This window comes from Microtus oregoni, unplaced genomic scaffold (assembly GCF_018167655.1).
Source record: "Microtus oregoni isolate MIOR12 unplaced genomic scaffold, Mior012 000154F_ref0000087, whole genome shotgun sequence".
Lineage (NCBI taxonomy): Eukaryota > Metazoa > Chordata > Mammalia > Rodentia > Cricetidae > Microtus > Microtus oregoni.
In genome coordinates this window covers 884,881-911,807 of record NW_024544809.1, presented here as the reverse complement: position 1 = coordinate 911,807, position 26,927 = coordinate 884,881, and the positions used below count along the sequence as shown (strand labels likewise).

Below are 26,927 nucleotides of genomic sequence, written 5' to 3'. Positions count from 1 at the left end.
TTATTTGTTTATATTACAATCAGTTGTCCTAGAACCAAGAGACTTAGATTTCCAGCAGTCTGTATTCTTCCCTAAGGTCCTTCCTGTGTCCCCTCTGAGGTCCCCTTAGCCACCCTAGCATTTCAAGCTCCAAGCAGCTTCTGCCCCAGCAGGTGAGTTAGAGAGTAGGTGGGCAGTTGGTTTTGGCTCCAGGCTCTGCATCTTTCTAACGTGAGGTCATCTCCCACCAGCCCAACTCCTATCTCTCTCTAGATCTTTGTCCCTGGCTTCACTCAAAGCTGTTAAAGCCCTCGGGGGTTCAGGATCCAGATCTCTGGACCTGCGCATTCCTTAGAAGATTCCTAGAGATTCCCTGGCTCATTTTCCGGAGTTCCTGGGAGGCTGAAGAATTTAAGGGCCTGGAGAATTTCCAGAGCCACCAAACAGAAGGCTAGCAAGGGTAGTATTAGACTGCCCCTCCCTGTGAGGTAGCCACCTGACTTACGGGAAGTGCAATGGGCTGAGAGCTGTCCTCACTTTATTGATGATCATGAGATGACTTGGTAGCCAATGAGTGGTTCTCTTCCTGCTGTTGTTTTTCCACTCTGTTTGCTCGCCCATCCACATAACTCTGGTCTCACAAATCTTTTCACGGTGTTTATAACTTTTAAGTCATTTCCCCGAGACAGCTCCATTTATGAAATCACATTCACTTTCTACCAGCTTTTTAATAGGTCTTTTTAAGTTATGAAATACGCAGCTCCTCTAAGAATCCCACTGTTGTAACCTCTAGAAGAAGTTGATTTTTATATTTCTTTCTTTTCTTCTTCTCCCCCTCCCCTGCCACAGGGTTTCTCTGTGTAGCCCTTGCTGTCCTGAAACTCCATAGAACAGGCTGGCCTCGAACTCACAGAGATCCACCTGCCTCTGCCTCCCGAGTGCTGGGATTAAAGGCGTGCACCACTGCCACCCACCTAGTCTTTATAGTTCTAAGACTATGACTTTGTACAACTTTATATTCTTCTGTGGCCAGCAAGATGGCTCTGCTCTTGCTGAGGACCTGAGTTCAGTTCCCAGCACCCCTGTCAGGAGGCTCACAACCACTTTTAACAACAGCTGCAGGAGGATTTGATGCCTCTGGCCTTGGCAGATGCCAACAGTCAAGCGCAGACACCCTCCTACCACCCCCACATAAGCAGACAGCTAATGAATTAAAGCAACAAATCTCCAAGGAAGTGTATTCTCCTGGATTGAGGCTGGCAGGGTGTGTCTACACGACGCTATTCACTATGTTTACCATAACGAGCCCTGTGAAACAGAGGACTGCCTGGCGGCCCCAGCGTTCTAGGTGCTCAGCTCCCAGAAAGCCCTGCGGAATTGTCTGCTCGTCAGTGGGAGATTCTGAGACTTTCAGATTCTTTCCTGGTTATTTTTTTTTCACGGCTTATTAGGAAAATGAAGCCGTGTTAGTGTATAGAGTTTGTACTTAAAGAAATGAGACTCGCGGTAGCGTAGCCATGAGACTATAAACTACATTGTTTGCCTTGCAGCTTGCTACAAGGCCAACATGGAGGCCCTGCCTTGGGTGGGGCGTGCGTGCAGTGTGCAGGCAATAGGAGTAGGAGTGACTTTGGACTCCTTCATTTCCATGTAAGCCAACATGCCTAAATGTTTAGAATTTCTCAATAGGAATAGATTCGAGGAATTTTACCCAACAAGCTTCCCCCCCCCTTTTCTTTTTAAAGAATATATCCTCTAGAAATAAGCATGTGGAGTTTGATTTCTTTACCATGAATAATTGCGCTAAAATATCTCAAGGACGTGTTCTAAATTTGCAGTTGTTGTTGTTGTGTGTGTGTGAAGGTTCAGAACGCTTTTCAGGAAACAGCCTTCCTTTTCCCGGAAGAGCGAAATAGCAAAACAAACAAACAGCCCACGGCCCTTACCACAAATCCAGTCAACCAGGCCCCATTAAACAGAGAAATGTTCCTAATGAGGTCGAAGTATTCCTTGGGCCTCCATTTATACAAGCAGGGTGCAAGCACACCTCACCTCCATTCCCTCTCTGGCCCTTTTGGGCATCCTTGGGGACACAGGGTCTTTCCCTGAGCATCCTGCCAGGCTTCAGGGTGCTTGCTTAAATACAGATTCCTAGTCCCTGGAGACCCAGTGTATTGGGTCCCCTGGTGGCAGACCCTGGAATTGTTATTTTCACAGGTTCTGTTGTGTGTATGAGAGGGGGAGGGGGATATCTGTGACCCTAAGTTTGAGAGCCCACGTCGCCATCCCGTTGTCCTCGGCTTCTGCTCCCTCAGATGAAGTCGATATTATGCAGGGCCCCTTCCGGAGCTCTTTGTTGCCGAAGAACAGGCTGCTCGGTGGGCCAGAACAGATTGTCACCATGTAAATGCAGAGTCAAGGGACATAATTTTACGGGCTCACACCTATCTCCCAGCCAAAGGCATTTCAGGTTAGTTGTTTGCCTGCACTGGCGAAGGAACAACGGGCTCATCTGAACTGGGACAACCCCAGCTCTGGGTACATTCTGTGGCGTGGTCTTTGCCAGCTCCCATTCAGCCCCGCGCATTCGTAATTGTCAACTGTTTCCTTGCATCGAGACATGGCAGGAAACCTCTTCTTTGTAGAACCTCATTAAGATTTCAGTTGCTAACAGATTTTATTTTACGGTTCCAGCTTTCATGATATTAAGATATGGAGATTCGGGCTTCTGGGAAGGGCTCTTTACAAGGCTAAAGCGTTCTTTTGCCGTGGGGGGAGCATCACTGTTTCTCTCCGGGCACAAGGGGAAAGGGAAAGGAAAGGACGGTCAGACATTCTAATTGATGTGATGTCCGACTTTGACAGCACAATAAAGGATTGCCAAGTCACTCCCAAAATATCATTTGTTTGAGACCTGTGTGGTTTTACTTACGATGGCAATTAGTTTCCAATGATTTTGTAAATTTTGTTTGGGGTGGCCAGAAAGACACACCACATTGGTAAAACAGGAACATTTTTAAATGAATATTTTTTTTATGTTTGAGGTATTTATATGGTAAATAAACAAGCCCTGATATAAATGACCCCCCTTCTTTCATGGTAGCATGAAATTATACTATGTCATTTTATATTTTTATGCTGTTCACCCTTGTGCACTTGAAGACCTTTTTCTAAATAACGTGTACTACTTAACTACAGTTAGTGTCAATAGGGTGCTTCTAGATGCCTGCTGTGTCCAGTCTTCTCTTGCTAACTTGGTCATTCCTTAGGCCTGCACCAAGGGGCCCTGGGCTATACTAGGGAGCACAGGTGTGTCCCTAGCTGGAGGCGCTGGTCTGTGAGATGGTGGTTGTATGTGAAATTTCCCTTCTCCAGATGTGATGTTGCTGTACCTTCCCTGAGGAAGCCAGCCCAGCTGCTCTTGCAGGTCAGAGGCCATCTCTGGTTTCTCCCGTTTGCTTTGCCTCCTCCTCATGTCCCTGAGGACCCTCCCTTGAGTCTGTTCCCCCTCCCCCATCCTCACATCACCTGCTCTCTGTGGTGATCTGATGGCCCTTGTGGACAGTGCCTTCTAGTGAGTGCCCCTGTCCCTGTTTGGAATCCTGCCGTCACAGGAGCTGCTGTGAGGGTGTTCAATGAAGAGGAGGAGGGGGGCTGACCTTCTGCAGATCTACCACATGAGTGGTTTGCTTTGTTGATGTCGTCACTATATCCTTGCCTAGCATCCTCTTGGGCAGTGCCATGTCTGGTCATAATCCGAGCTAAAAGTTTCTAAATTAGAGGCCTTCTCATTTCAAAACAGAATAGCGTTCATGAAAGAACTGGGATTTTGGAATGCAAATAGCTCTTCAGCAGTGTGTGGTTGCCCTGCTAATTTCCACGGGAGTGTAGCAGTTTGACGACAGTTGCATAATTCCATTGTGAAAAAAAACCTGTCGGGTACAGAATGGGGTGAAGGACAAAGTGGATGGCCTGTCCACGCCATGTACAGCGTGAGGATGCGTTCTTCCAACAGATGGGCTATTGCAGTTAAAATCTGCTCAGTAGCCCATAGTGTCTTTCCTTCCCGCCACAGAGGCAATAATGTATATATGCGATTAATATACACATGCTGTTATGCTCACTATACACATGTGCATATCTGTGTCCACACACAAGCACGCATGTGTATAAATCTACAGTCTGTATCTTTGCCCTTACTAGCGTTTTTGGTGGCATGAATTTTGAATGCTTGTGTGTATCTGCATGTCACCAGTGAATCAACTCATTTGGTGTAGACGATCACACTGTTCAGAATTAATTTCTACAAGTAACTTTTTTTTAATAAAACAGTTATGCATTTGGATTCCATTCTGTTTGGATTAATTAGTTGGTGGTAGTGGATAATCGTTTAAAATAACTTTCAAAGTCTAGATTCTATTCCTAGTTGACGCTCGTGATTGATTTTCATTGACATCTAAGGTGTCATGTTGTCAAATTTCAGACTTTGCATTTAATTAGTGTTTTTTTTTTTAAAAAAAAATTACAGTTATCTTAGAATTAAGGTTTTCATGGCCGGAGGGTGGGGCTGTCTCTGGCTGGCCTCAAACTGTCTGGTTAAGAATGGTCTTGACCTCTTGATCCTCCTGTCTCTACCTTCCAGATTGGAGTTCAAAAACGCACAGTTCATTCGAATGTGAGCTGATGGCACCGTCCTGATTCAGGGGTCAAATTGGGGGAGGGGGTCTGTAAAGCATCCTTAAATGGACAAGCTGCTAAGTGGAATATTCTGAGGTATAACAGTCACCCAAAGGTTTTATTGTGAGGTACGCCATGCTCACCAAGTGATATCTATGTTTAGTATTAGAAAATAGATACTAAAACAAGCATTCGGGTTTGTACCATACTGCTAGAAAAATAGAATATTGCGAGTACCTTCCAAACTGTCTCTTTTTAATTGCTAATTTATTCTTATCAGCGTAATTTATTTTTTTGTGAATGTGCCAAAGAGCTCGGTAGCCACAGAGGAGCCTGGAAAGAGTCAATAATTTCTGTTTGTTCTGCCTTTTCCTACCATCCCTCCTTACTTTCTCCGTCCTACCAGTGTCTCAGCCTCCTACCCTGGTCCTCTTCTGCTGCCCGCTCCCCCGCAGCAGCAACAGTGACCACAGAGATGGACGGTGTTGAACAGCACCGTCATCTGATCCACCTGACCGCCCTCTGTTTGGATTTTTCATGTTTTCCCTGCAGAGTCCCTGGTGATCTGTGCTGGGCCCCTGCTCACCACTCAACCCTGTCCCTGCTCCCATCCACTGCAGCTTCTTAGTTCTCCGCTCAGCCAGGTCTTCTGGCTACTGTATGTGAGGCGGGCTTCTTTTCATCCCTGGGGGCCATTTTCCTTGACTAACTGACCGGTCTTTCTCTGGGCATACTCTTAATTTTTGTTCTTAGCACTTGCTAAATTTTTAATTAGACCTCTGCTTATTGGTGTGTAATCTTTAAGTCTGATGAGTGTAGGTATATGCCTGTCTCACTCACCACCACACTGCATTTGCATTGCCTGGGTATACACGCATGAATGTTGGAATAGATGAATGACTGAGAGTTTGGCAGTGCCTTTTGAAGAGACTGTTCTCTGCATGGTCTTAGTGATGTGTGGTACCTAGTGATGTGTGGTTCTAGTGAGGCATGGTACTGGTGATGCGTGGTGCTAGCGATGCGCTGTACTAGCGATGCGCGGTGCTAGTGATGCGTGGTGCTAGTGATGCCTGGTACTAGTGATACATGGTTCTAGTGATGCGTGGTACTAGTAATGTGTGGTACCTTGGTGTAGGAGGCCATGCTCCTACTACAGTACCTAGTGATGCATGGTACCTAGTGATACATGGTTCCTAGCAATGCATGTTACATAGTGATGCGTGGTACCTAGCCATGTGTGGTACCTAGTGATGCGTGGTACCTAGCGATGCATGGTACCTAGCGATGCGTGGTACCTAACGATGCGTGGTACTAGTAATGCATGGTTCCTAGCAATGCATGGTACATAGCGATGCATGGTACCTAGCGATGCGTGGAACCTAGTGATGCCTGGTACTAGTGATGCATGGTTCTAGTGATGCGTGGTACTAGTAATGTGTGGTACCTTGGTGTAGGAGGCCATGCTCCTACTACAGAACCTAGTGATGCATGGTACCTAGTGATACATGGTTCCTAGCAATGCATGTTACATAGCGATGCGTGGTACTAGTGATGTGTGGTACTTAGTGATGCGTGATACCTAGCGATGCATGGTACCTAGCGATGCGTGGTACCTAACGATGCGTGGTACTAGTAATGCATGGTTCCTAGCAATGCATGGTACCTAGTGATGCGTGGTACCTAGTGATGCGTGGTACCTAGCGATGTGTGGTACCTAGTGATGCGTGATACCTAGCGATGCATGGTACCTAGCGATGCGTGGTACCTAACAATGTGTGGTACTAGTAATGCATGGTTCCTAGCAATGCATGGTACATAGCGATGCATGGTACCTAGTGATGCGTGGTACCTAGTGATGCCTGGTACTAGTGATGCCTGTTGCTAGTAATGCATGGTTCTAGTGATGCGTGGTACTAGTAATGTGTGGTACCTTGGTGTAGGAGGCCATGCTCCTACTACAGTACCTAGTGATGCATGGTACCTAGTGATACATGGTTCCTAGCAATGCATGTTACATAGCGATGCATGGTACTAGTGATGTGTGGTACCTAGCGATGTGTGGTACCTAGTGATGCATGATACCTAGTGATGCATGGTACCTAGCGATGCGTGGTACCTAACAAACAATGCGTGGTACTAGTAATGCATGGTTCCTAGCAATGCATGGTACTTAGTGATGCGTGGTACCTAGTGATGCGTGGTACCTAGTGATGTGTGGTACCTAGCGATGCCTAGTACTAGCAATGCGTGGTACCTAGCGATACGTGGTACTAGTGATGTGTGGTACCTAGCGATGCGTGGTACCTAGTGATGCATGGTACTCAGGCAGCTCTCTTGTCTTGTAGTTGCCTGCAGTGAGTTAGTGAGGGTACTTAGTGGTGGAACAACAGGGATGCAGTTACTTGGCAACAGTGTGTAGTCTTTGAGTTCATTTGCTCATTCACCAGCTGTTTTTGAAGATGTTCACATTAGTGCTGGGACTTCAAGGCCAGCAGGATAGGAAATGAGAGCTTACAGGCAGTAGTTCTTGGGGGTTGTGGGGAGGGTGCTAGTCCCCCTGGAGGTCTGTGTGAGGTCTCACTCAGAGGCCGGAAAGATGCTTTAGAGGGGCCAGTCACCTTGATGCTCCCAGTCAGACAAACCTCAGTTTCAGGGAAAAATCTTTGTACCTTAGGCAAATTATTTATCCTAACAGGAAGTGGAGATATTGTATGTCACAGGATTTTTGTGAAGATGAACTTAATGAGAATGTTTGAACATACCATGTGCCTTTGCGATCACATGACATTTTGTCAGCCTTTGTATATACCAGGAGATTGTGGAATTGCTCCCAATCCCAGGAAGCCATCTCTATAGGACTTTACAAGGTTACACACTTGTTTGTTGTTTTAAACTTTGTTAAGCCTAAACCATATGTTTATTGGTCAAGGTTCAGAGACTGGTTGGTAGCCACCATCTGCAGCTAGCTCCTTAGAACTTTTGCTTGGCCATGTAAGCCTCACCCTTATATCCTCAGGTCCCATAATGCCTTTCTTGCTTGAGATTCTAAGCCGGACATCAACCGTCTTAACTCTGCATTTTGGCTTTGTAATAACCGCCCACTCCTTCTCCTGGCACTAGTTGGTGGTTGTCTTTGTCTTAGTACCTGGCCCCTCAGGAAGATGCAGAAGGCATGAAAAGCCAGACACAGGGATGTGTGTGCCCCCGACATCTATCTCCTTCCCCTGCCTCTGAGGTTTTATATATGCTCTGTTTCAAAAACCAGCTTAAAAAAAAAAAATGAGGGCGGTTGCAATCTGCTTCCCTCCGTGAAGATGAGGTATGCCACCTGCCAAACTTCTAATAAGCCCTCACTTGGGCCCGGCTATTGAGAAGCCAGGTCCTTCCGTTTAGGACAGAAATGGATTTGCTGGGCCACGTTTCCACTAGTAGATGTGGGTCAGGTCACGGAAAAGCACACTCTCAGCATGCGCATGAGGCAGATGGGCCTCACACGGCGATTTCCTCTGTTATCCTTGGCTTCTCCTTGAGGGCAGTGAGGTTCCCAGAGGCCAGCAGGCTTGTGGCCTCTCTGTGCTGTGGCTGGTTTGACAGGTCATTTCCTGTACATTTCATATGAAAAATGTTATTTCAATAAAACATGTCCATAAGTCTTATATTGTTGCAACAACAAATATCTTTATTTATCCAGAATAAATGTTTTTTTAAGGATGCCACCCAAGGAAGTTAAATTTTTGGATTATCATGGCAGCCATTTTTAATGTTCCTGAGTAAGGATTTACCTTTCAACAAGAAAGTAGAGACAACAAGAATCCCCACCCTCCTGTTTTGAACTCTTTTGGAATGTATTTTGCAAAAGTAATTTGAAAAAGATTGCAATTTGTGGAAAAAAAATTTAAGTTTTTTAAATTTTTTTTTAAATTTTTTTTTTTTTTTTTAATTTTTATGAACTAACGTGAGACCGGAAGCCTCCAAGAGATAGAGTTGGGGCCCCTCCTCAGGTCCAAATGGGTGTGTAAAGAGTATGGCAGTTATCCAAATCCAGCCCATGGTCAGTCTTGATAGACATTTAACTTGAATGTACCTCATGTGAGTTTGTAACCCAAATTACTTCTAGATCACTGAGTAACAAGAAGCAGCAGATTGTTGACTGAGGTGTCTGTCCCACCTGATCCCTGTCTTGCCCGGTCTCCACAGTCATTAAATCCCAAAGAAATCACACCGAGGTCTACATTAATTATAAACTGATTGGCCCAGTAGTTCAGGCTTCTTATTAATTAATTCTTATAACATGTATCAGCCCATAATTCTTGTCTATGTTAGCCAAGTGACTTGGTACCTTTTTTGGTGAGGCAGACACATCTTGCATCCTGGTAACAACTACAGACTGAGCTTTTCTATTCCCAGAATTCTCCTGTTCTTGTTGCTCCACCTCTACTTCCTGCCTGGTTGTCCCGCCTATACTTCCTGCCTGGCTACTGGCCAATCAGCGTTTTATTAAAATACGATTGACAGGGTACAGACCCTTGTCCCACAGCACTAGATCCTGGATATCCAAGAGAGAAGCAGTTCTATCCCAGATACACTATGAAAGCATCACGTTCTTTGGTTCACAAAGTGGTTTATGAATGAATGACAGAATTCCACTTTCTGGCTTATTATGAGCATTATTATAATTCGGCACCAACCCAACCGAATGCCGTGTTATTAAGTAATTTTGTAGGATGGGTAAGAACAGCAAAGCTTTTGTTTCTTATTTCTTCGCTTTATTTGGGAAAATATAAACTAAGTTCTGAAATTTCATATTGCATAAGTGACACTGGAAATGAAATTTGCAGACCTTTTTGGTTCACACAGTTCCCAGAACACACTCATGTTTCAGCATCATTGTACAAGGTTCCTGTACTTTTGCTTTTGTTTCTATTGAGTGTCAGGATCAAAGAAACATGGCTGCTTGAGCAACAGAGCCGTCTCTGGTGGACTGACTGCTTTCGAGATGTGTCCACATGTGTAGGGACCACAGACTAATAAACAGGTGCCCACATGCATTTCACTTACTTGAATTTAACTGACCATGATTCGTATGAAATATTATATAAGTACTTAAAAATTAATGACCACTCTGTTTCTGGTACCCGTCAGTTTGATTCTGGCTATGGGTACATTGGTTGACTACTTTCTTCTTGTGGAGTGGCATAGAATTCCATGAGAAGCTCAAAGAAATGCTCCATTTCTTGAGGGGTTAATGTAAGGTGAGGATGGCAAAGAACACTGGACAGCTGAAAATGAGGAGAAGGAAGATTTGGGCGCAGCAGGTCCCATCCTCACACAAGGACGAGGCACGTGGGAAAGCAAGATGCTGGTAGGGGCTGTTCCCGAGTTTTCATCTCCATGAATGATGGGGTGTGTTTGTTAAAGCAGAAGAAGGAACACACACACACATGCATACACACACATGCACACACGCACACATGCACACACACAGTAGGAAGTGAGAGTAAGTGCGTTCTCTTTTTTTTCCAGTTAGGAGTGTGAATGACTAAATGTATAATTAGGTTCGTTACTTTCCTTCCTTTGAGAGGTAGGCAGCTTGATAATAGTTGGCTATTAGAGTAGAGGTGGAACACCACCCTGGTTTTTGGTTTTGTTTCTCTGTGTAGCTCCGACTGACCTAGAACTCACTCTGCAGACCAGGCTGGCCTCGAACTCACAGAGATCCGCCTGCATCTGCCTCCCGAGTGCTGGGATTAAAGGCGTGTGCCACCACCACCCGGCTTCGTTCTAGTTATTTTAAGGATGGTTGAATTAAAGCAAAATGACAAAGAAATCCATGGGACCCGTTAGCTCTTGCCTGGCTCCCCAGCCGACTTCTACAGCGTCAGCTCGCACGTAAGTTTCCTCTTCCCTTCTCTATCAGTTTTTTTTTTAAATCACTTAATCTTTTTATTTAAATGTTTGTGTGGTTTTGAGAACGGGTCTCACTATGTAGCCCAGGCTAGTCTTGAGCTAGCGATTTTCCTGCCTTGGTTTTCTAGTTGCTAAGGTTACCACATACACTCCCACCTTCAGCTCGCCAGGTTATTTTTTAAAGTCTAACTAAGCCTCACCTCGGGGAGAGGCTGAGCCTGCCCTTGTTGGGGAGCAGAGAGACCTTGCTGTTCAGTTCTGGCACTCTGCAATAGAGAGGCTTATTCGTGCCGCTGTGGGCTTAGGCGCCCTCCTAGATGCTGTCACCACAGGGAAGGACTGAGCGTCTCCGCAGGCGTCCCCGGTGGAAAAGACTGGGTCCTCTTGTCATTTTGAGATGATTTCGAGACTTCTGCTCCTTGATCTCAGCTGTACCATGCTTTATAAATCAGATGTATTTTCATGTGTAGGCTATAGGAAGGAGGACTTTGAGGAGCAGAGACGATTGGTAGAGGGATATGAACCCTATCCCGTCTAGTGCTGAGATCTGAGAGTATGCGTCCTACTAACTGTTGCTGGTTTTGCTAACGTCAGGGAATCTCTTGGGTAGCACCACTTAGTTTTAAAGTAGAGAACACAATTCAACTTATTCAGGTCTAGTCACTGTCTTAGTCATGGTTCTGGTACTGTAAAGAGACACCGTGACCACGGCAACTGTTATAAAGGAAAATATTTAACTGGGACTGGCTTACAGTCAGAGGTTCCATCCGTTATTGTCATGGCAGGAAGCATGGCAGTGGACAGGCAGACATGGTGCTGGAGAGGGAGCTGAAAAATCTACCTCTGGATCCCCATACAGCAGGAAGAGAGAGTGACCCTGGGCCTGGCTTGGAGCATCTGAACCCTCAAAGCTCACTTCCAGTGGTAACACTTCCTCTAACAAGGCCAAAGGTCTTAATAGTGCCACTCCCTGTGAACCTAAGGGGGGCATTTTCGTTCAAACTACCGCAGCCACTCATAGTTTGTAGTAAACAGTGCAGTTGGTGGAATGACACTTGGTTTTTTTTTTTTTGATTGAACTATGTTCCCTTTACTGATTGATGTATGTGCCATTGTTTGGTGCACCAACTGGCAGACCTTCACTTATTCTGATGTGGAAGTTGTCTGCTATACTTAGAAAGTCAAAGGAAAAAAAAAATTAAAGATCCCTTCCTGAGAAAAATAAAGTTGGGTGCTTGCCATTTTTTTTTTCGAAGTAGAATTTTAATGAAGGACGTGCCAACCAATCCAGTGTCGAGTTTTTATTCAATGTTGTCAAATGTGAAGGCTTAATGCCTCTTTCAAATGACAGTACTCAAAGCCACCATGCTTGGACCCTGTGTACTTGGGAGGCCTTTTGGTCTAGGGTGTCAGAGCTGCAGCGGCAGGGAGACACCTGGGGAATCTCTTGTAGTGCAGGGCATCGCCTGTCAGATGAAGCTTGAGGACCTCAGCCCCTGACCTTTCTCAGCCTTTTGGAAGGCATCTGTAAGTGTAGCGGATCTCTGTGATCATCGGCAGAGGGCAGGTGATACTTCCTCTCCGATTGCGTGCTCCCCTGACAGCGGCAGGATGGAGGCCAAAGGGACTCTCTAAACCGCCAACTCCAGTATGTTAGTCAGCTGTGACAAAGCCCATAAGAACCTGACTTTAGATGATAGAAAACTCATTCAGGCTGAGGCTTTCTGAGAGTCTATTACGTAGGCAGCCGGTCAGTTGCTCTCAGACCTGTAAAAAGGCAGTAGCGTCACAGAGGAGGAGAGCTGCTCACTTGAGGGTAGCCAAGAAACAGATAGTGCGGGCTATGGAACCATTACATCCTTCAGAGGACGCCCTGGTGACATATTGACCCTAACTAGGCCCTGCTTCCCAATCCCCTGTTTCGCTCTGTGCTCCTGGCTGGTGGGGTTAGCACTTCCACAACCCAGCCACCTCTCAGGAGTCTTACCAGATGGGGACACGCAGCCTTCAACCCATGAGCCTTTGGAGACATTTGCAAACCAGAACGCCAGCTAGATAACGCCGCTGCGCTAGCCGGTGACATTTTAGGATATTCAGCGTTTTGCTTAAGGAAAGGCAACTCTCCCTCGAAAACCTTCTCGAGAGCCGAGTGCCTTCTTCTCCTGTGTTAACTTAGCATTCACAAATGCCAGCGCAGACAGATCTTCAGAATTTCCTTAATTTTTTTTTGCATTTGTTTACCTGTGCATGCACATGTCACAACACATGTCACGTGTACATGGAAGGCAGAGGACAGGGTCAGCTCTCTCCTTTCACTGCATGGGTTCTGGGCATCCAATGAAGTCTGATATGACGGCAAGCGTCTTTACCTGCTGAGGCGCCCAACGTAATAACGTTCAGTGCAGTTTGACTTGCGTTCTTCTGCTGTGGTCACCGTCTTGTGAGTCAGGCAGGGGCTTTCTTTGTTTCATCTGATTTTTCTTTGGCTTTTAATGCCTCGTGTCCTAGCGAAGCATACAGGGGCTCCGGAAGATACAGAGCCACAGCCAAAGTCACCTCTCTGACTCCCCTCCTGCTGCCTCTCAGCGGAAGGGCGCTGTTGGCATGAAATCCATCCTATTGCAGGCATCCTCGTGGTTGGAGGGCTAGGGTTATTAAGACAAGTTAAATTGGCATAACCCTGTTTATTCGTATATACAAAACCATTCTTAACCTCCCGTATTGCTTATTCAATTCGTGCCAAGGCCAAGTTCAGGAGGAGAAAGACGTAGTGACAGTGAACCCCGCCCACTTGCTTTGCTGCTGTAGCATCGCTTGCTTCAATGTTTTGTCTTAGCCGACCAGAGCAAGCAGATTTGCTGGTGAATTAAGAACGAGACTCTGTGGATGGATCTTCGTCTTCTGGCCATGGTGGTTTTTCGTTTGTTTCGTTTTTGTTTTATGTGGGGACCCTAAGCAATGATTCTCAAGCCTGGCTTCTTAACAGCCTCTCTTAGGATCCTCTCCACAGGGCTTGGGTTTCATAAGCCAGAACGAGGCTCACGATTGATCTGGGGTGACAACGGAGCTCATACGTGCTTAATGAGTCCAGCCTTTGTAGCAGCATCCTTGCAATGGGAAAAGAAGAGTTAGTTTCTGCCCCTCTCCTTCCTCCCGGATCCTCACAGGGTATTCGGCTTGAATGCCACGTCTAATCATATGTGCAACCAGGACCGATATCTCAGTTTCTCCTTCTCCAATTGCCCTTTCATTCCTGTGACATATTTCTGACATGCCTGAATATTCTATGGGGCTCATATAAGCTGCTATCATTATTCATCGCCATGTGTGTTATGACTGTAAGTCTGCCTTTGATCCAGTGCAAGAAGCATTTGTCTGCCGAGAGAGTTACCTCTTAATGTACTGGTCCCTTGGCTTCTCCCATAGCCGTTAAAAATGATGGTGGCATATTTCAGATTTCGTTTCGCAGTATCTGAATATGACATTTCCAAAAAAAAAAAAAAATGCAGATGAAGGAGCTGTCCGGACATCTCTTAAGTGTGAAGTATCTGAGACCTGTGAATCATGGGCATTATAAGACTTAATGGGATACACGCTATGCATCTCGTGTACACATACAGTTGCACAGAGAGTGAAAAGCCATTAGAATATCCCGAAGGGAACGAAAGCTAACACTCTCCGCGTCAAACGCGTCCCTTAGTTTCGCCGATGTTCTCCATGTTTGCGCTCACATCTCTTACTCCTTAGTGAATGACTGTGCGGTCTGTCGAGTTGGAACATGGATAAAAGTGTGCAACGTAGCCAGATATGACGGAGCACACCTTTAATCCCAGCACTTGGGAGGCAGAGACAGGAGGATCTCTGTGAGTGCGAGGCCAGTGTGGTCTACATAGCGAGCTCTTGGACAGCCAGGGCTATTGTAGAATTCCAAAAGGCGCATCATAGGAAGGTACTTCTTGCCTTCCTGTGGCCCCCTTTCCTTTGATAGTTTACACGCCATCATAATAACATCCTTAAGATAAGGCATTATGTAGACTGAGATGGCGGGAAACAGAGTATGCCTGAAGATTATTCTGGAATATGTAATTGGAAGCACGAGATCGATAAAATTTCCCAAGTCTGAGGAGCCAGGTAGTGGAGTACCTGCAATGCCAGACCCTCAGGAAACTCTACTAAAGCCCCTTAGCTCCCCTCTGGAAAGATTATGGGTAATTAGTTAAGATGTGGAATGTGGCAGTCCTTTTAGCTCTTCAGTGGGTATTTCTTGTTCCAGAGTATGCAGGAACACTAGCTAAGTATCTTCTGGAAAGCACAACAAGTCTCACAGAGTGTGCATTCCCTGTGCCTTGGATTATTGGGGGTGTTGGAGCAAGGTAGGGATGGGGGGAAACCTTTATTCCAATGTATTTCTAAGTGGAAAGGAGGAAGGAGAGGAGGAAAGGAAGGGGAGGAATGAACGGGAGACCAGAATAAGAGGCCTTGTTTGTGTTACCTGCCAAAATTAGTCCTTTAATTTGAAATTCTCTCAGACAATTGTCAAAGCTAGAAACAATAATAAGAAAATGTATCACAGATGAGAAATTCCTAACCAGCGCTCGAAGTGACCCCAAATAAGTCCCTGTGACACTTCTCCCGTGGCGCTGTTCTTCCGTGTGACGGCTCCAAACAGTGCTCTTAGGAAATAAATAACTAAATGCCAACCATATTTTTTTTTTTTATAGGCTGGCCGATATTTTGGCTGTTTTTCAGGAGAATTGGAATTTTCAAAATTAAATAAAGGTTTATAAAATGCCAACTTCAGAAAGTTTTATTTAATTTGTGGAATAATTTTGTTCGCCCTGTTTTTTTCCCCTCCCCTCTCTCTTTCACTCTGCGACAGGGCCTTTATTAATTTAGCCTAGTTACTTAGTGCTTATATTAAATAACCTAATAAAAATCAGAGCTGTAACGTAACAGTTCCCAAATGTGAGGCAGCGTCGATTACACGGGACAGAATCTCTATGTAGCACAATGTTAAAACATGTATAGAATTACAGGACACCAGATGCTACTGTATATGTATGTGCGTGTTTGTGTGTGTGCGCATGTGTGTTTGTGTGTGCGCGCGCGTGTGTGTGTGTGTGTGTTTGTGTGTGTCTGTGTGTAGAATGTCCTTAAACTGTAAGGGGGCTGGCTATTTCTAAAAAGTTGAGAAATGCTGTTTATTATAGAAACTGCTCTAAAGTTAATTTTGGTTTTTAAATAACAATAATCTTCCTTGTAATTTTCCTTAGTATGATTTAAAAATCAGTTAGCTGCTTTCAAAATTATTATTTTATGTCTGTGGGTGGTTTGTCTGTATATATATCTGTGTGTACTACATGTGTGCCTGTTGCCCACAGAGCCTAGAAGAGGACATGGGGTCACCTGTAATTGGAGTTACAGATGGTTGTGAGCCACCATGTAGATGTAGGGAATTGAACCCAGTTCCTCTGCAAGAGCAGCCCGTGCTTTTAGTGGCTGAGCTATCTCCCTAGCCCCTAGGTTAACATCCTTCTGAATTCAAACTTTGGCAAGTAATAGTCAGACTGTTGCAAGTGGATCAAACGTGTGGGGAATGGAAATCATGTGTGTGCACTCATGTAAACACATGTGTATGTGTGCATTGTGCCCTGTTGATTTCTAGATAAATGTGTATGTGTGCGTGTGCATATATGTATGTGTATACGTATGTGTGTGCATATATGTATGTGTATATGTATGTGCGTATGTGTATAACTATAGAGCCTCAACATTTATCCTGAGTGGCGGAGTTGTTTGTTTTTGTTTGGCGTTTGTTTATGTGCTGTTATAAATACAGGCCTGGGTATACTACAGGCTCCCAGGCCAGTGTGTGGAGAGGCTTCATTAATTTGTGTGCCTTCCAAAGGCAGCTGAATAAAGCAGAACACCTGGAGAACGCTATTTCATTTCCATGTCCTTTCCTTTGAACGCAAAGCGGTTGGGATGTGTAGCGCCTCAAAGTTAAAAGTGGAAGGTGTTGAAGAGAGGTTCTGCTCCAGTAAGTTAATGTTGGGGTTCTGCTAAGCTGTGAATGAAGAAGAAAGGCATTTCTGCTTCCTGTTTGCCTTCTCTTTCTCTGTCATCACCGGGTATCATCCCACCACAGGTTCAGCGATTTAACTGCAATGTATGACTACAATTCCCTGCTCCAGTCTGATGATACACCCCAGTCGGGCCACCTGTTAGAAGCACAGGCTGAATTAATCCGTACTGCTGGGTGGCGATTTCCTGTGAACTGATCTATGGATAAATAATTCTATGTTCTTATATAGGACAGACAGCTTTTAGTTTCTTTAGCAAAGCACAGCCCAACAACAGAAAATTATATGCTGGAGTGTGGGGACACAGTCGCTCGGAGGAGGGTAAGCAGATGCAATCAATGCCACCAGTTCCGTTTGTACAAGGGTCTCATCAGCAGTTGGTGTCTTGTGGAAATAATACCGAGAAGCAGAAGCCCCCAAGGCTTAGTTATTCTGAGACTGGAGTTTTTATTGACACTCTTGCTGAGATCTTTTCCAGGGAGTTATGAGATATATAAACTCCAGCCTTTGGATATTAAAGCTAATGTCTCATTTCTTCCCCTCAGGTTGAGTTTCCAGTTTGGTTTTAGAATTAGCGTCAGGGCATACCTGGAATAAAAAAAGTTGTCCATGGAGCGGAATCCCGACAATGCTGTTGCTGACTTGCTCAGCTGCATGCGTCTGTCTCCGAGATCCCTCCACATCACTGTGGGCTGTGAGAACTTCCGTGTACTCACAGATGACTTGACACAAACCTTCGTGCATGCGATGGTTCTTGCTTTGGAGGCACAGGAGCAGAAGTATCATCCTCTCTGATTTGGGACGTAGTTGTATGCAGTTGTGTGTTGAACTCCATACAGGATGCATTGGCTTGTGTTCGCATATTCGTGATTCATAGAGACACCTGAGAAACTTTCCCTTCATGGATGACCAGGACCTCATGCCAGCTCGTGTGAGCTTCCCTTGGTCATACTCTATATCACCATCTTAATGGCTTCCTCAAATCTTCCGTTCTGTGCTGTTCAGTTATAGTTGGCGGTATCCCCCCCTCTCTGATTTTTATATATTAAAGGTTGATCATTTGAAAGACAGGAATTGTGCTCTGACTTAGCAGAGTATGTGGTTTCTCTTAGACTAAAAACGGGTAAGATACTGAAGACCCCAGCACAAGCGCTGTTGATGGCTCCCCCTGTTAAACGTCAACCCTTTGACTCTGAAAGGATATTACATTGGGAGACCGAACAAGCGGTTTCCATTGTTGTATCTTTTTAATTTTAGACAAAAATTGCTTCCATTCCCAACTTAATTTTATGTCACTAATGGGACATTTACCTACAATTGCATTTTGTTATTTGGTCTGAATGCATTATACAGAGAGTGGATTGGCATTCTGTATTTCAGAGTGAACAGATTTGTCTGGATACAAACAGTTTTATTTATATTGTGCCCGACTCAATCGTGTTAACATTCCTATGAATTTCAGCTCCAAGAGAAAGGCCCCTAATTTGTGATTCAGAGACCTTGGAGCTGCATCTGCAGTAGTCTTGGACACGGGGCGCTCCAGATGTTCACAGATGTTGCTTTTCTTGGAAATAGTGGGGTGACTTGGAGGACACTGTTGGGGACCGCTTTCCCCAGAGACCTCCCAGGTGTAGCCGACTCTTCTGCCTTCCATTTGCGCATTGGTTTCATTTATTACCTGTTTTCTGAATAAACGTCAATGCCCCGATTGACATATGATGGCGAGTGAACATAGCCCTGCCCAAGGGACTTGTCCTGGCACGGGGAATTGGCATTGGGGCTCATGCTCAGAGCAGCGGAGCTGAGTAGGAAGGTCTAGCGGTCTGATGAAACCCGGTTTTTAGTCCTGGCTGGTCCCCACTGATTTTTAAAACCACTTTTAACAATAACTCTCTGAAGATGAACAGATGGTTCTAGAAAGCACCTGGTGTTGTGTGGGGTAGCTCACATCTCCAATCCCTGTACTCGTGAGGCCGAGGCAGGAGGATCATGAGTTTGAGCAAACTTGGGGTATATTGTAGTCAGACCCTGGCTCGAAAATGGACAAAGAAACAGACAAAAAAAAAAAAAAACCAAATCAAAACAAATAAGAAGACTTGGCACTTGTAAAGTAATATAAAAGAATATTGTGAAGAAACTCAGAAGCCACGCATGGGTTCTCTCATGCGGCTGTGCCTAACAAAGACCCTTTCGGATGGCTGCTTAGTCCTAGATTAGAGGCTGAAGTACTTACAAGATTCTAGAAGCAGCTCCAGGAGGTCAGTGCTCTAGGTAGAGTTAGAGTGTGGTGCCCATTCAGAACAGGAAAAGGGGTCTCCGGGTACTAAAGATCCACCTGGTGCCGGACTGGACATGCGCACACGCCCCGCCTGTGTGTCAGAATAACCAGACCAGCATTTCTCTCCGTTCACACTCTGGAGTTAGGAAGCTTCGACTGAAGTGTTACAGGCAACATCTGTATTCCAGTGATTCTGCTCGGATTATTGAGATTTCCCTAATACTCTGAATCAGAAACTGTTTCTAGGGGGCCTAGGTCAGTTTTCTTGTCTTGTCTCCCCTGCAGGATTTGGTGACCCTACCCCAAAGGCCGGAATGACATTGCTAGTTGTAGTTAATCCCACCTGGTTCATAAATTCTTTACTCCTGTGGACTGATTTTCTCTTCTCATCCAGCCTCCTTCTCCTCCTCCTCCTCCTCCTCCTCCTCCTCCTCCTCCTCCTCCTCCTCCAGGAGACATTCACCTCCTATCGCATTGCTTAGGAGCTCTTATCTCTTATGTCCTCACTCAGAAATGTGTACAGCCCCCCCCCCCCCCCCCCCCGAGCATTTGTTATGGCGTGGTAATCCCTGTGTATTGAAAGCCTCATAGCAGTGCAGAAGGTAGGCGTGGTCATCATCCCCACTTTGTAGACAGGAAAGCTGGCATGAGGAGAAACTAAACAACTGGCCCCAAATCTCAGTCAGTACAGAGTGACTCTCAACTTGCTGCCAATCACCAGCCTGTTCTGGAGGAACTGAGGCAGGCGTTCAGAGCCATCCAAAGTGTGTATGCTTCTCTCCAGCCTTCCCTTAGGAAGCTCTGTCCTAAGGGCATTGCATGCACTTTACAGGAAGTACTTTTTCATCCCATTTTACAGATGAGCGGCTTGAGGCATGGAGAAATTAAGTAATTGCTAGAGTCACATGGTTAGAAGCCAGTGGAAGCCAGGGCCAATCAGCAGCGATCTCCCTGGAAGCCCGTGCTCGCTCACGGTTGCTGAGGTGCTGCTTCCCAGTTTGATTTCTTCAATTAACATTTGACTACTATTCTAAGTAATATTTTTGTCATTTGTTTTAATCAGGGAAGGAGACCGTTCCAAAGGGTGTTTTCCAGAGTGGTTAGTGCACTCACTCACCCTCGCTGGAGGGAAGGCACACTGAAGAGAGAAACTCTAGCTCTTCTGCCCCAGGGGGACAGTTGAGGAGGTGCTGTAGCCTCTAGATGTATAGAGAAGGAAAATCGTGCCCTGCCTCCTCTTGCCCTAGAGAACAGTGCATACCCTCCGTTCCCTTGAAACTGTAGAAACCAGCTTGGAACAGATGTGGCGGTATCCATTGGTGTGAAGCAACTGAGTGTCTGGTTCCAACCTGGACAAGTCTCCTTCTGGCTTATCAAGGTGGGGAGGGAGTTCACCTCCACGGAGAGATCTGTCTTCAGTCTATTTCTTCTTGCACACTCCCCCCCCCAAGGGAAGTTGAATATGATCTATTTTTTACATACTGGAGAACCTTTTGTGTGTTTTGGTGTTTTGAAACAAGAGTCTCACTATGAAGCCCAGTTACCTTTGGACTTTTGATATTTCTTCATCTTTTGGGGGTTATAGGCGTGTGCTTCTATACCCAGCTTTTGTATGTATGTATGTGTGTGTGTGTTTGTATGTGTATATGCGTGTCATGCACATGTGTGTCCAATGTGTGTGCGAGCGTGTGCGCATCTGCTCACATGTGTGAGCGCACTTGTAGGCCACAATTAGACATCGTGTGTCTTCCTTCATCACTCACCTTATTTTCCGAGGCAGGGGCTCTCAGTGAGTCTGCAGTGAGTCTCACTGACCAGCTGAACTGGCCGGCCAGCAGTTTCAGAGATTGGCCAGTCTCCTGTCCTTGCTTTAGGTTGCAGGTATACCCCACCATGCCCAGCCTTTGTGTGAGTGCTGAGGATCTGAACTCAGTTCCCAGGCTTACCCAGCAGGCATTTTCCTGGCTGAGATGGCCCCCCTTTGATGTGACAAAGTCTTTCCTTATAGCTTAGGCTAGCCTCGAAATCACTGGATAGCCTAGGGTGATTTTGAACTTACTGCGATTACAGCCATTTGCTACTCTGCCCGGCAAGCATCATTTACATACAATAAAAATATTCATATGAAGAGGCTGGTTTGATGCATTTTGACAGATCGAGACTCATGCAGCCACTAGCCCAGACAAGCAAATCCTTCCCAGTGAACTCTCTTGCCTGCTCTGCTCTGTCTCTTCTGTTCCCAGGGATGGGTCTAGCTTCGTTTGGGCTTTATATAAATGAAGTCACGCAGCTATATTTGGTTGTGTCTGGCTGCCTTGTGGAATCCTCCTTAAAAATAAAAAGGAATGAACCACCGTCACATACACGGCAGGATGCATGTCCCAGAGAACCGTGCCGGGAAGTTTGCAGGGTTCGTTTTCTTCAGGTCACCTTCCCAGTCATAGTAACCAAAATGACTGGCAGATCCTTCTCTGTGCCCATCACAGAACACAGCTGACATCCGTTTTCTCCTCTGTTCTCTTGTAATTAAAACAATTCACCTTTAGGGTATGATCGCTTTATGCTTAACCTGTGGGTGATCGTCATAACGACTTTTTTAAAGGAAGTGAAAATTACACAACGGTGTTCTTAGAAAGGTGGCGGTCGGACATGTTACGCCATGTCTCGAAAAGGAGGACGGAGGCAGATCCGCCCTCTCAGGGTGGCTGTCCAGCAGGCCGAGGATGCTCATTTCGCGTCTCCTCTGTGCTGCGTGCTGTGCACTTTTCATTGTCACGGGAGGAGACGTTAAGGAAGCTATCCCCCATGAAAAACAGCTTTTCTTGGCAGGGGAAGGAGGGCTCCAGGAGCCAGAACTGGAGACATAAGGCACCATGAATGAGAGTCGTGCTGCCTAGCTGGGGCCGGGTCCAGGCACTATTTATACTGTAGCATATTCAGGAGCAGATTGTTAAGTCTTAATACTGCAACAGTGTATCATTTTAATATTTTTGTTCTGCTTCCTCCCTGTTTTCAAGCATTATGTCAGGCATTGCGCGTTCATTTCTTTCTGTCTTGGACAGGACGTGGCCCTCACCAGGAAGGTCATTTCCAACCCTTAGAGTTTTGTCTCTCAGCTCCAGAGTCATTTTGAGAACCTCTTAACAGTACCTTTGGCGGTGCAGGTGTTCTCTCTTCAATGATAAAAAGGATATATATGTATTTTAAAGGAACAATGTAGTTGGACTCACCTGTGTCGTCAAAAGGAAGAATAAAAACACTGTTTTTCTACTATCTCTAAAACGTAATGTTTTTATATGTGACAATCTCTGACATCCCGTGGGGACCATCAGAGTTTTCATAGCACAGAAATAAAAATTTTGTTACCCTGTGTCATTTGTGAAATGAGTGTCTCTATTTTTCCTCATCAAGTTTCTCGGTGCCCCGCGCTCCAGACCAGAGGGGCCCATCTGCCCATATGGTGCATAAGCCAGCATTTCCCAGGGCTGTCCTGGAACCCATGAATCTTCCAGCAATAGGGATTACCTCTCTTTGAAGCCCTAGCTAGCCCAGGATAGCTTTGTTCTGTCTATCACCTGGGCTTACCACCAACAGCAGGAAACCCACAGGGGAAAGGTGCCATTGTCATTCTAAAAAGAACCCAGTCATAAAAACCAAGAGGCAGCTGAAGGCATCTTTGCTATTCTGAGCTGCAACACTTGGACCAGAAGGCAAGGTGAGGCTCCTCTGGGGGCTGCCGGTGCTGTGTGCCCCTGGGAGTCACACCACACTCAGTGATGGAGCGTGGAGACTACACAGCAGTTTTCTTGTTCAATTCAAAACCAAGTCTTATATTTAGGTGAAGCCTGCTTTTTTCTTTTAATTTTTTTTTGTCTATGAAATCAGCCATCTTGAATATTTAATCATGTCAGTATTAAGTTAGACTGTGAAACAAGACTTTGGAGAAAGGAAATATCCGTATGGTTTTTTAAGTAATTCAAGGGACAGAGAAACATAGAAGAATCAATTGTCTATGCCTAAACTTTATCTTTCCCATGCCCTATCTTCCCCACGTAGTTCCCTAACTCAGTTGGAGCCAGAAAAGAATGCCTCCTTGCCTGTAGATTCTCAGAGTGGGCGTCCAGTGGTGACCATTGGATGGCCTTCTTGACGTTGAACTCGCTGTGGAAGGGTTTATCACATCGCGGATATATGTTTATTGTGTTTCTCTTCCCTGTGCAGGAATAATCAAGCTGGGGCGGTGGAACCCCCTCCCGCTCAGTTATGTGACAGACGCCCCTGACGCAACCGTGGCCGACATGCTTCAAGACGTCTATCACGTCGTGACGTTGAAGATCCAATTACAAAGGTGTGTATGTCGGAGCGAGCATCTGTCTGCTTCCTCGCAGAGCCCCGGCGTGGATCTCAGATTCACTGTGGAGACCAGCTTGTCTCCCTTCATTTCCAGACAGCGGGTGAATGGAGGAGGGCAGTGAGCAGGGGGTGCTGCCCTGGGCATCATTATAGTCCACATTCCAACTGGTTTATGCTATCTTCAGAGGCACTGAACTGGTCACCCAGGGGCTGCTTGATCAATCATTGAAAGTCTTTAGGGCAGGGTAAAGAGGGCTCCACACAGCCCCTTTTCTCGTGGCTTCTCCGGGCTTTCTCAGAAGCCAACAGCAGAACAAGTGTTGAAACATCCAATCCCTCTGCTGGCTGAGAGTTTTCTTCTTCCACGGCCTTAGAGGTCTCTCTCTGGGATGGCCACTCAGTGAAAGGGAGCCCATGATCTGTAGCGGGATCCAGAACGCTGTGCACCTCCCAGTGTCTAGGGGCTCTCTGTGCCCTTTCCCCCCTACGTGCCTGCGAGTTGTGCCTTAAGCCATGGGGTCCTTCAGTGTAAGATTTTTAAAGGTGCATTTTTGCTTTAGCGGGGACCCATCACCTCTATTCTTTTCTAGCAACTCTATAGAGTCTTTTCTAAAAGTTTATAATAATAATAATAATTTTATTATTTTATATAGTAATATTTATATCATGTTATATATTATAGTAATATAAATAATTTATTATTATTATTATTATTATTATTATTATTATTATTATTATTATTTTGACTGGGAAAGTAGCCGCTCTGAATTTTTCTGGGGAAGGTGAGCCTTTGTGCTTTGGCTTTGGTGGAAGTGTGCTGACATTTAACCTTAGGAAGACCCATAATGAATCTGTGCTGGGAAAGCCGTCCCTATGTCATTTCACCAGGGCTTCTAAAGAGCTGATGTTTAGAAACAGCACAGTGGCAGATTCCATGGGCTGTTAGGATGTGGGGTTCCGCCTGCTGGGGCGTACTGAAGTCTGCAGAAGGAAGACCACAGAAGGGACGTGTGCTCCCCTTCCTTCTCTCGGCAGCCTCCTAAATGTCCTACTGTGGCACTGGCAGGGGACCCGTGTGTCCCCTGCAGCCAGGACCGTGGCGGAGGGTCACCTGCTGCTCACTCTTGCCCTGCTGTTTTTCAGTTGTTCGAAGTTGGAAGACTTGCCTGCGGAGCAGTGGAATCATGCCACAGTCCGCAATGCCTTAAAGGAACTGCTCAAAGAGATGAACCAGAGCACATTAGCCAAAGAATGCCCTCTCTCCCAGGTCAGTGTCTTCTCCGGGGGCATCTTCTACGCTCCATCTCTGCGGTCACACTGTGTTTCCGGGGCCCATGGAGAGGGGGGTGCTTTCGGTTTCAGGGTAAAAGTCATCATCTCGGGGATGGCTTCCCAATGACTGTAGATCAGTGAGAGTGTATGGGAACACTGACACACGTACTCATCAGCTTTCCCACGGCGTAGCGTGGACATCGTGACACGGGGAGTTGCTTGAGTTTCATGTGGAAACCACTTGTACTGGTTAAGTGGCAGACTGAGGCCTCGTACCGGACCTCAGTTCCATAGTCGACATTCCCGGCAGTCTCTTTACTCCCTCTGCTGGGTGGGTCGCTATGCCCAACCTTTATGTCTTGGGGTGATTGGGGCATCCTTTGCCCTGTTGGTAGTTAGAGGTTGATCTTTACGGTAGAGACATTTGTAGAGGGTCGTTCTGGCTTTGTTTTTAAATAGTTACCACACAGAAATGTATCACTCCAAACAAGGGCAATCCCCCTTCCCCCTCCCCCCCCCTTTTTTTTCATGATCATACCCTTAAAGAACCATGAAAGTAAGAGGCTGAAGTGCTCCAAGGAACCAAAGCTAAGCCATATTTAGTCTTCCTGCTGGAACCTGTATGTTATATAAAGGCTCCGGTGGCTCGCATATGTTTTCTCGAACATCCCAGTGGCCTATAATTTACAAAAGAAACCCTGAAGACAGAAAAGAGGAGTGGAGAAATCTGTAAAAAAGGCAACGGTTGCAGCCTGTGTATTTAAAGGAAGTCATGATTTAGCTAGTCTGTCTGGCAAGGCTGCTGGGGAAGTACAGGTTGTCGTTGTGTGTCTGGGTATTTAAGTTTGATTTCACCTCTCTAAGCAGGCTTAAATCGGGGTAGCCTCTTCCTCATCCCGAATCTAGCCAGTCAGATAGACTGTCCCTACAAAGCAGAATGTGTTCCACACACAGCTTCCGCCATCATATTTGCTCTTAGTTTTTGACTACGAAACCTTGGGTCTTGAGAGTTTGGTTTATTTAAATCAGTAGAGCTGATTTTTGGTCTACTTTTTGGTCTGATGACGGCCAAGAGGGCTGATGGTACAGACCTAGCCTTGTTACCCGAAAGTCAGAAGGGAAGACACATCATCTTCAAAGCCACACACCTTCCACTGGTCCACAGTGTCTTGATGGAAGTTTGGCTGCGTGCATGCGTGTGTGTTAAAACGTCTGAAGGAAGGTTAGTTAGTCTCTCAACTCTTTTAAAGCTGTAGGTGAGCAGTATTGAGTGCAGTCTCAATGCTGTGTAGCTGTCACCCCTGTCTCTATAGCATTTGTCACTCCAGACAGCGTCTGTAACCTCTGAGCAATAATTCCCCATTCTTCCTTCTCACTGGGCGCTGGTAACTTCTCCTTTCTGTCTATGGATTTGCGTAGTCTCCATCCCGACACAAGTGGAGCTGGGAAAGACGGTAGAAGGCCACTCAATGACGTTGGACGAATTTTATAGGACAAGAGAATGCCTCCCAAATCATCCTTTGCCTTTAGTATGCTCAAAATTCCATAATAATCTTGTGTTTAGTGTGCTTCCTAGAACACCACAGAAGAGCTTAAAGGGGAAGAGAGAACAAAGAGAAGGCAGGTCACTCACTGCCTCCCTCGTGCCCTTACAGAGAACTTAGGGAAACAGGGGACATCATCCTCTTCCCACGGAGGATATTACTAGTAGAACGGCTACTGTTCACTGGGTTTTAGATGTTCTCTCCTAGCAGATACATTATGTATCTCCACCTCAGCAACTCTAAGGATCACACTGCTATTCCCACCAATCAACCCCACCCCGCCAGTAGGAGCACGGTGAAGGCCGTCTGATCTTTTCATCTTTCAGTCTGGGAGAAAGGTGGGCACTGAGGACCCTGTCTTTCCGAATGTGTCGTACAAATAGTGACCTGAGTGCAGGTGTTAATCTCTTCTTGTTTCCCATTGTTGGTTTGCTTCTGTTTTGAGACACGCTCTCTCTGTGTAGCCTGGGCTGCCCCAGGATATGTGGTGATAATCTCACCTTCCCTCTTGAGTCCTAGGATTAGAGAGGGGGTGTCCCATGCCCACTTCTATGAATGTTTAGGATGACTTTAGATCTCTCCCCTTTCTGGAGTTCTAAATTCCTTGACTCACTCATGAGGGACTAGTAGCTACCGCTTATCCGTCCATTATGTTTGAGAGACAGGGTCTCACTTCATAGCCTTGCTTTGACTGGTGTGGGATTTGCTATATATAGATCAGGCTAGCCTTGAACTTATAGAGTCCTCCTGCCTCTGAGTTCTAATGCCGCTGGGACTGAAGGCATGTACCACTATATCCATGTCCATACACAAAATTAAGGTAGCTCAGGCTAG

General features: G+C 45.9%; 1 protein-coding gene across 9 annotated transcripts in view; it reads left to right on the top strand.

Annotated features, from left to right (window-relative positions):
* The window catches only part of LOC121445049 (DNA-binding protein SATB2), a 176,676-nt gene that overhangs the window by 54,696 nt on the left and 95,053 nt on the right, over positions 1 to 26,927 (top strand). For all 9 annotated transcript variants that reach the window (XR_005973869.1, XM_041647033.1, XM_041647029.1 and 6 more), the window contains 2 exons: positions 23,146 to 23,272; positions 24,421 to 24,544. Coding sequence is in view for 8 of the 9 variants with exons in the window: in XM_041647033.1 (XP_041502967.1) it covers positions 23,146 to 23,272; positions 24,421 to 24,544 (251 nt within the window). In the remaining variant the exon portion in view is untranslated. The remainder of the gene's footprint in view (positions 1 to 23,145; positions 23,273 to 24,420; positions 24,545 to 26,927) is intronic.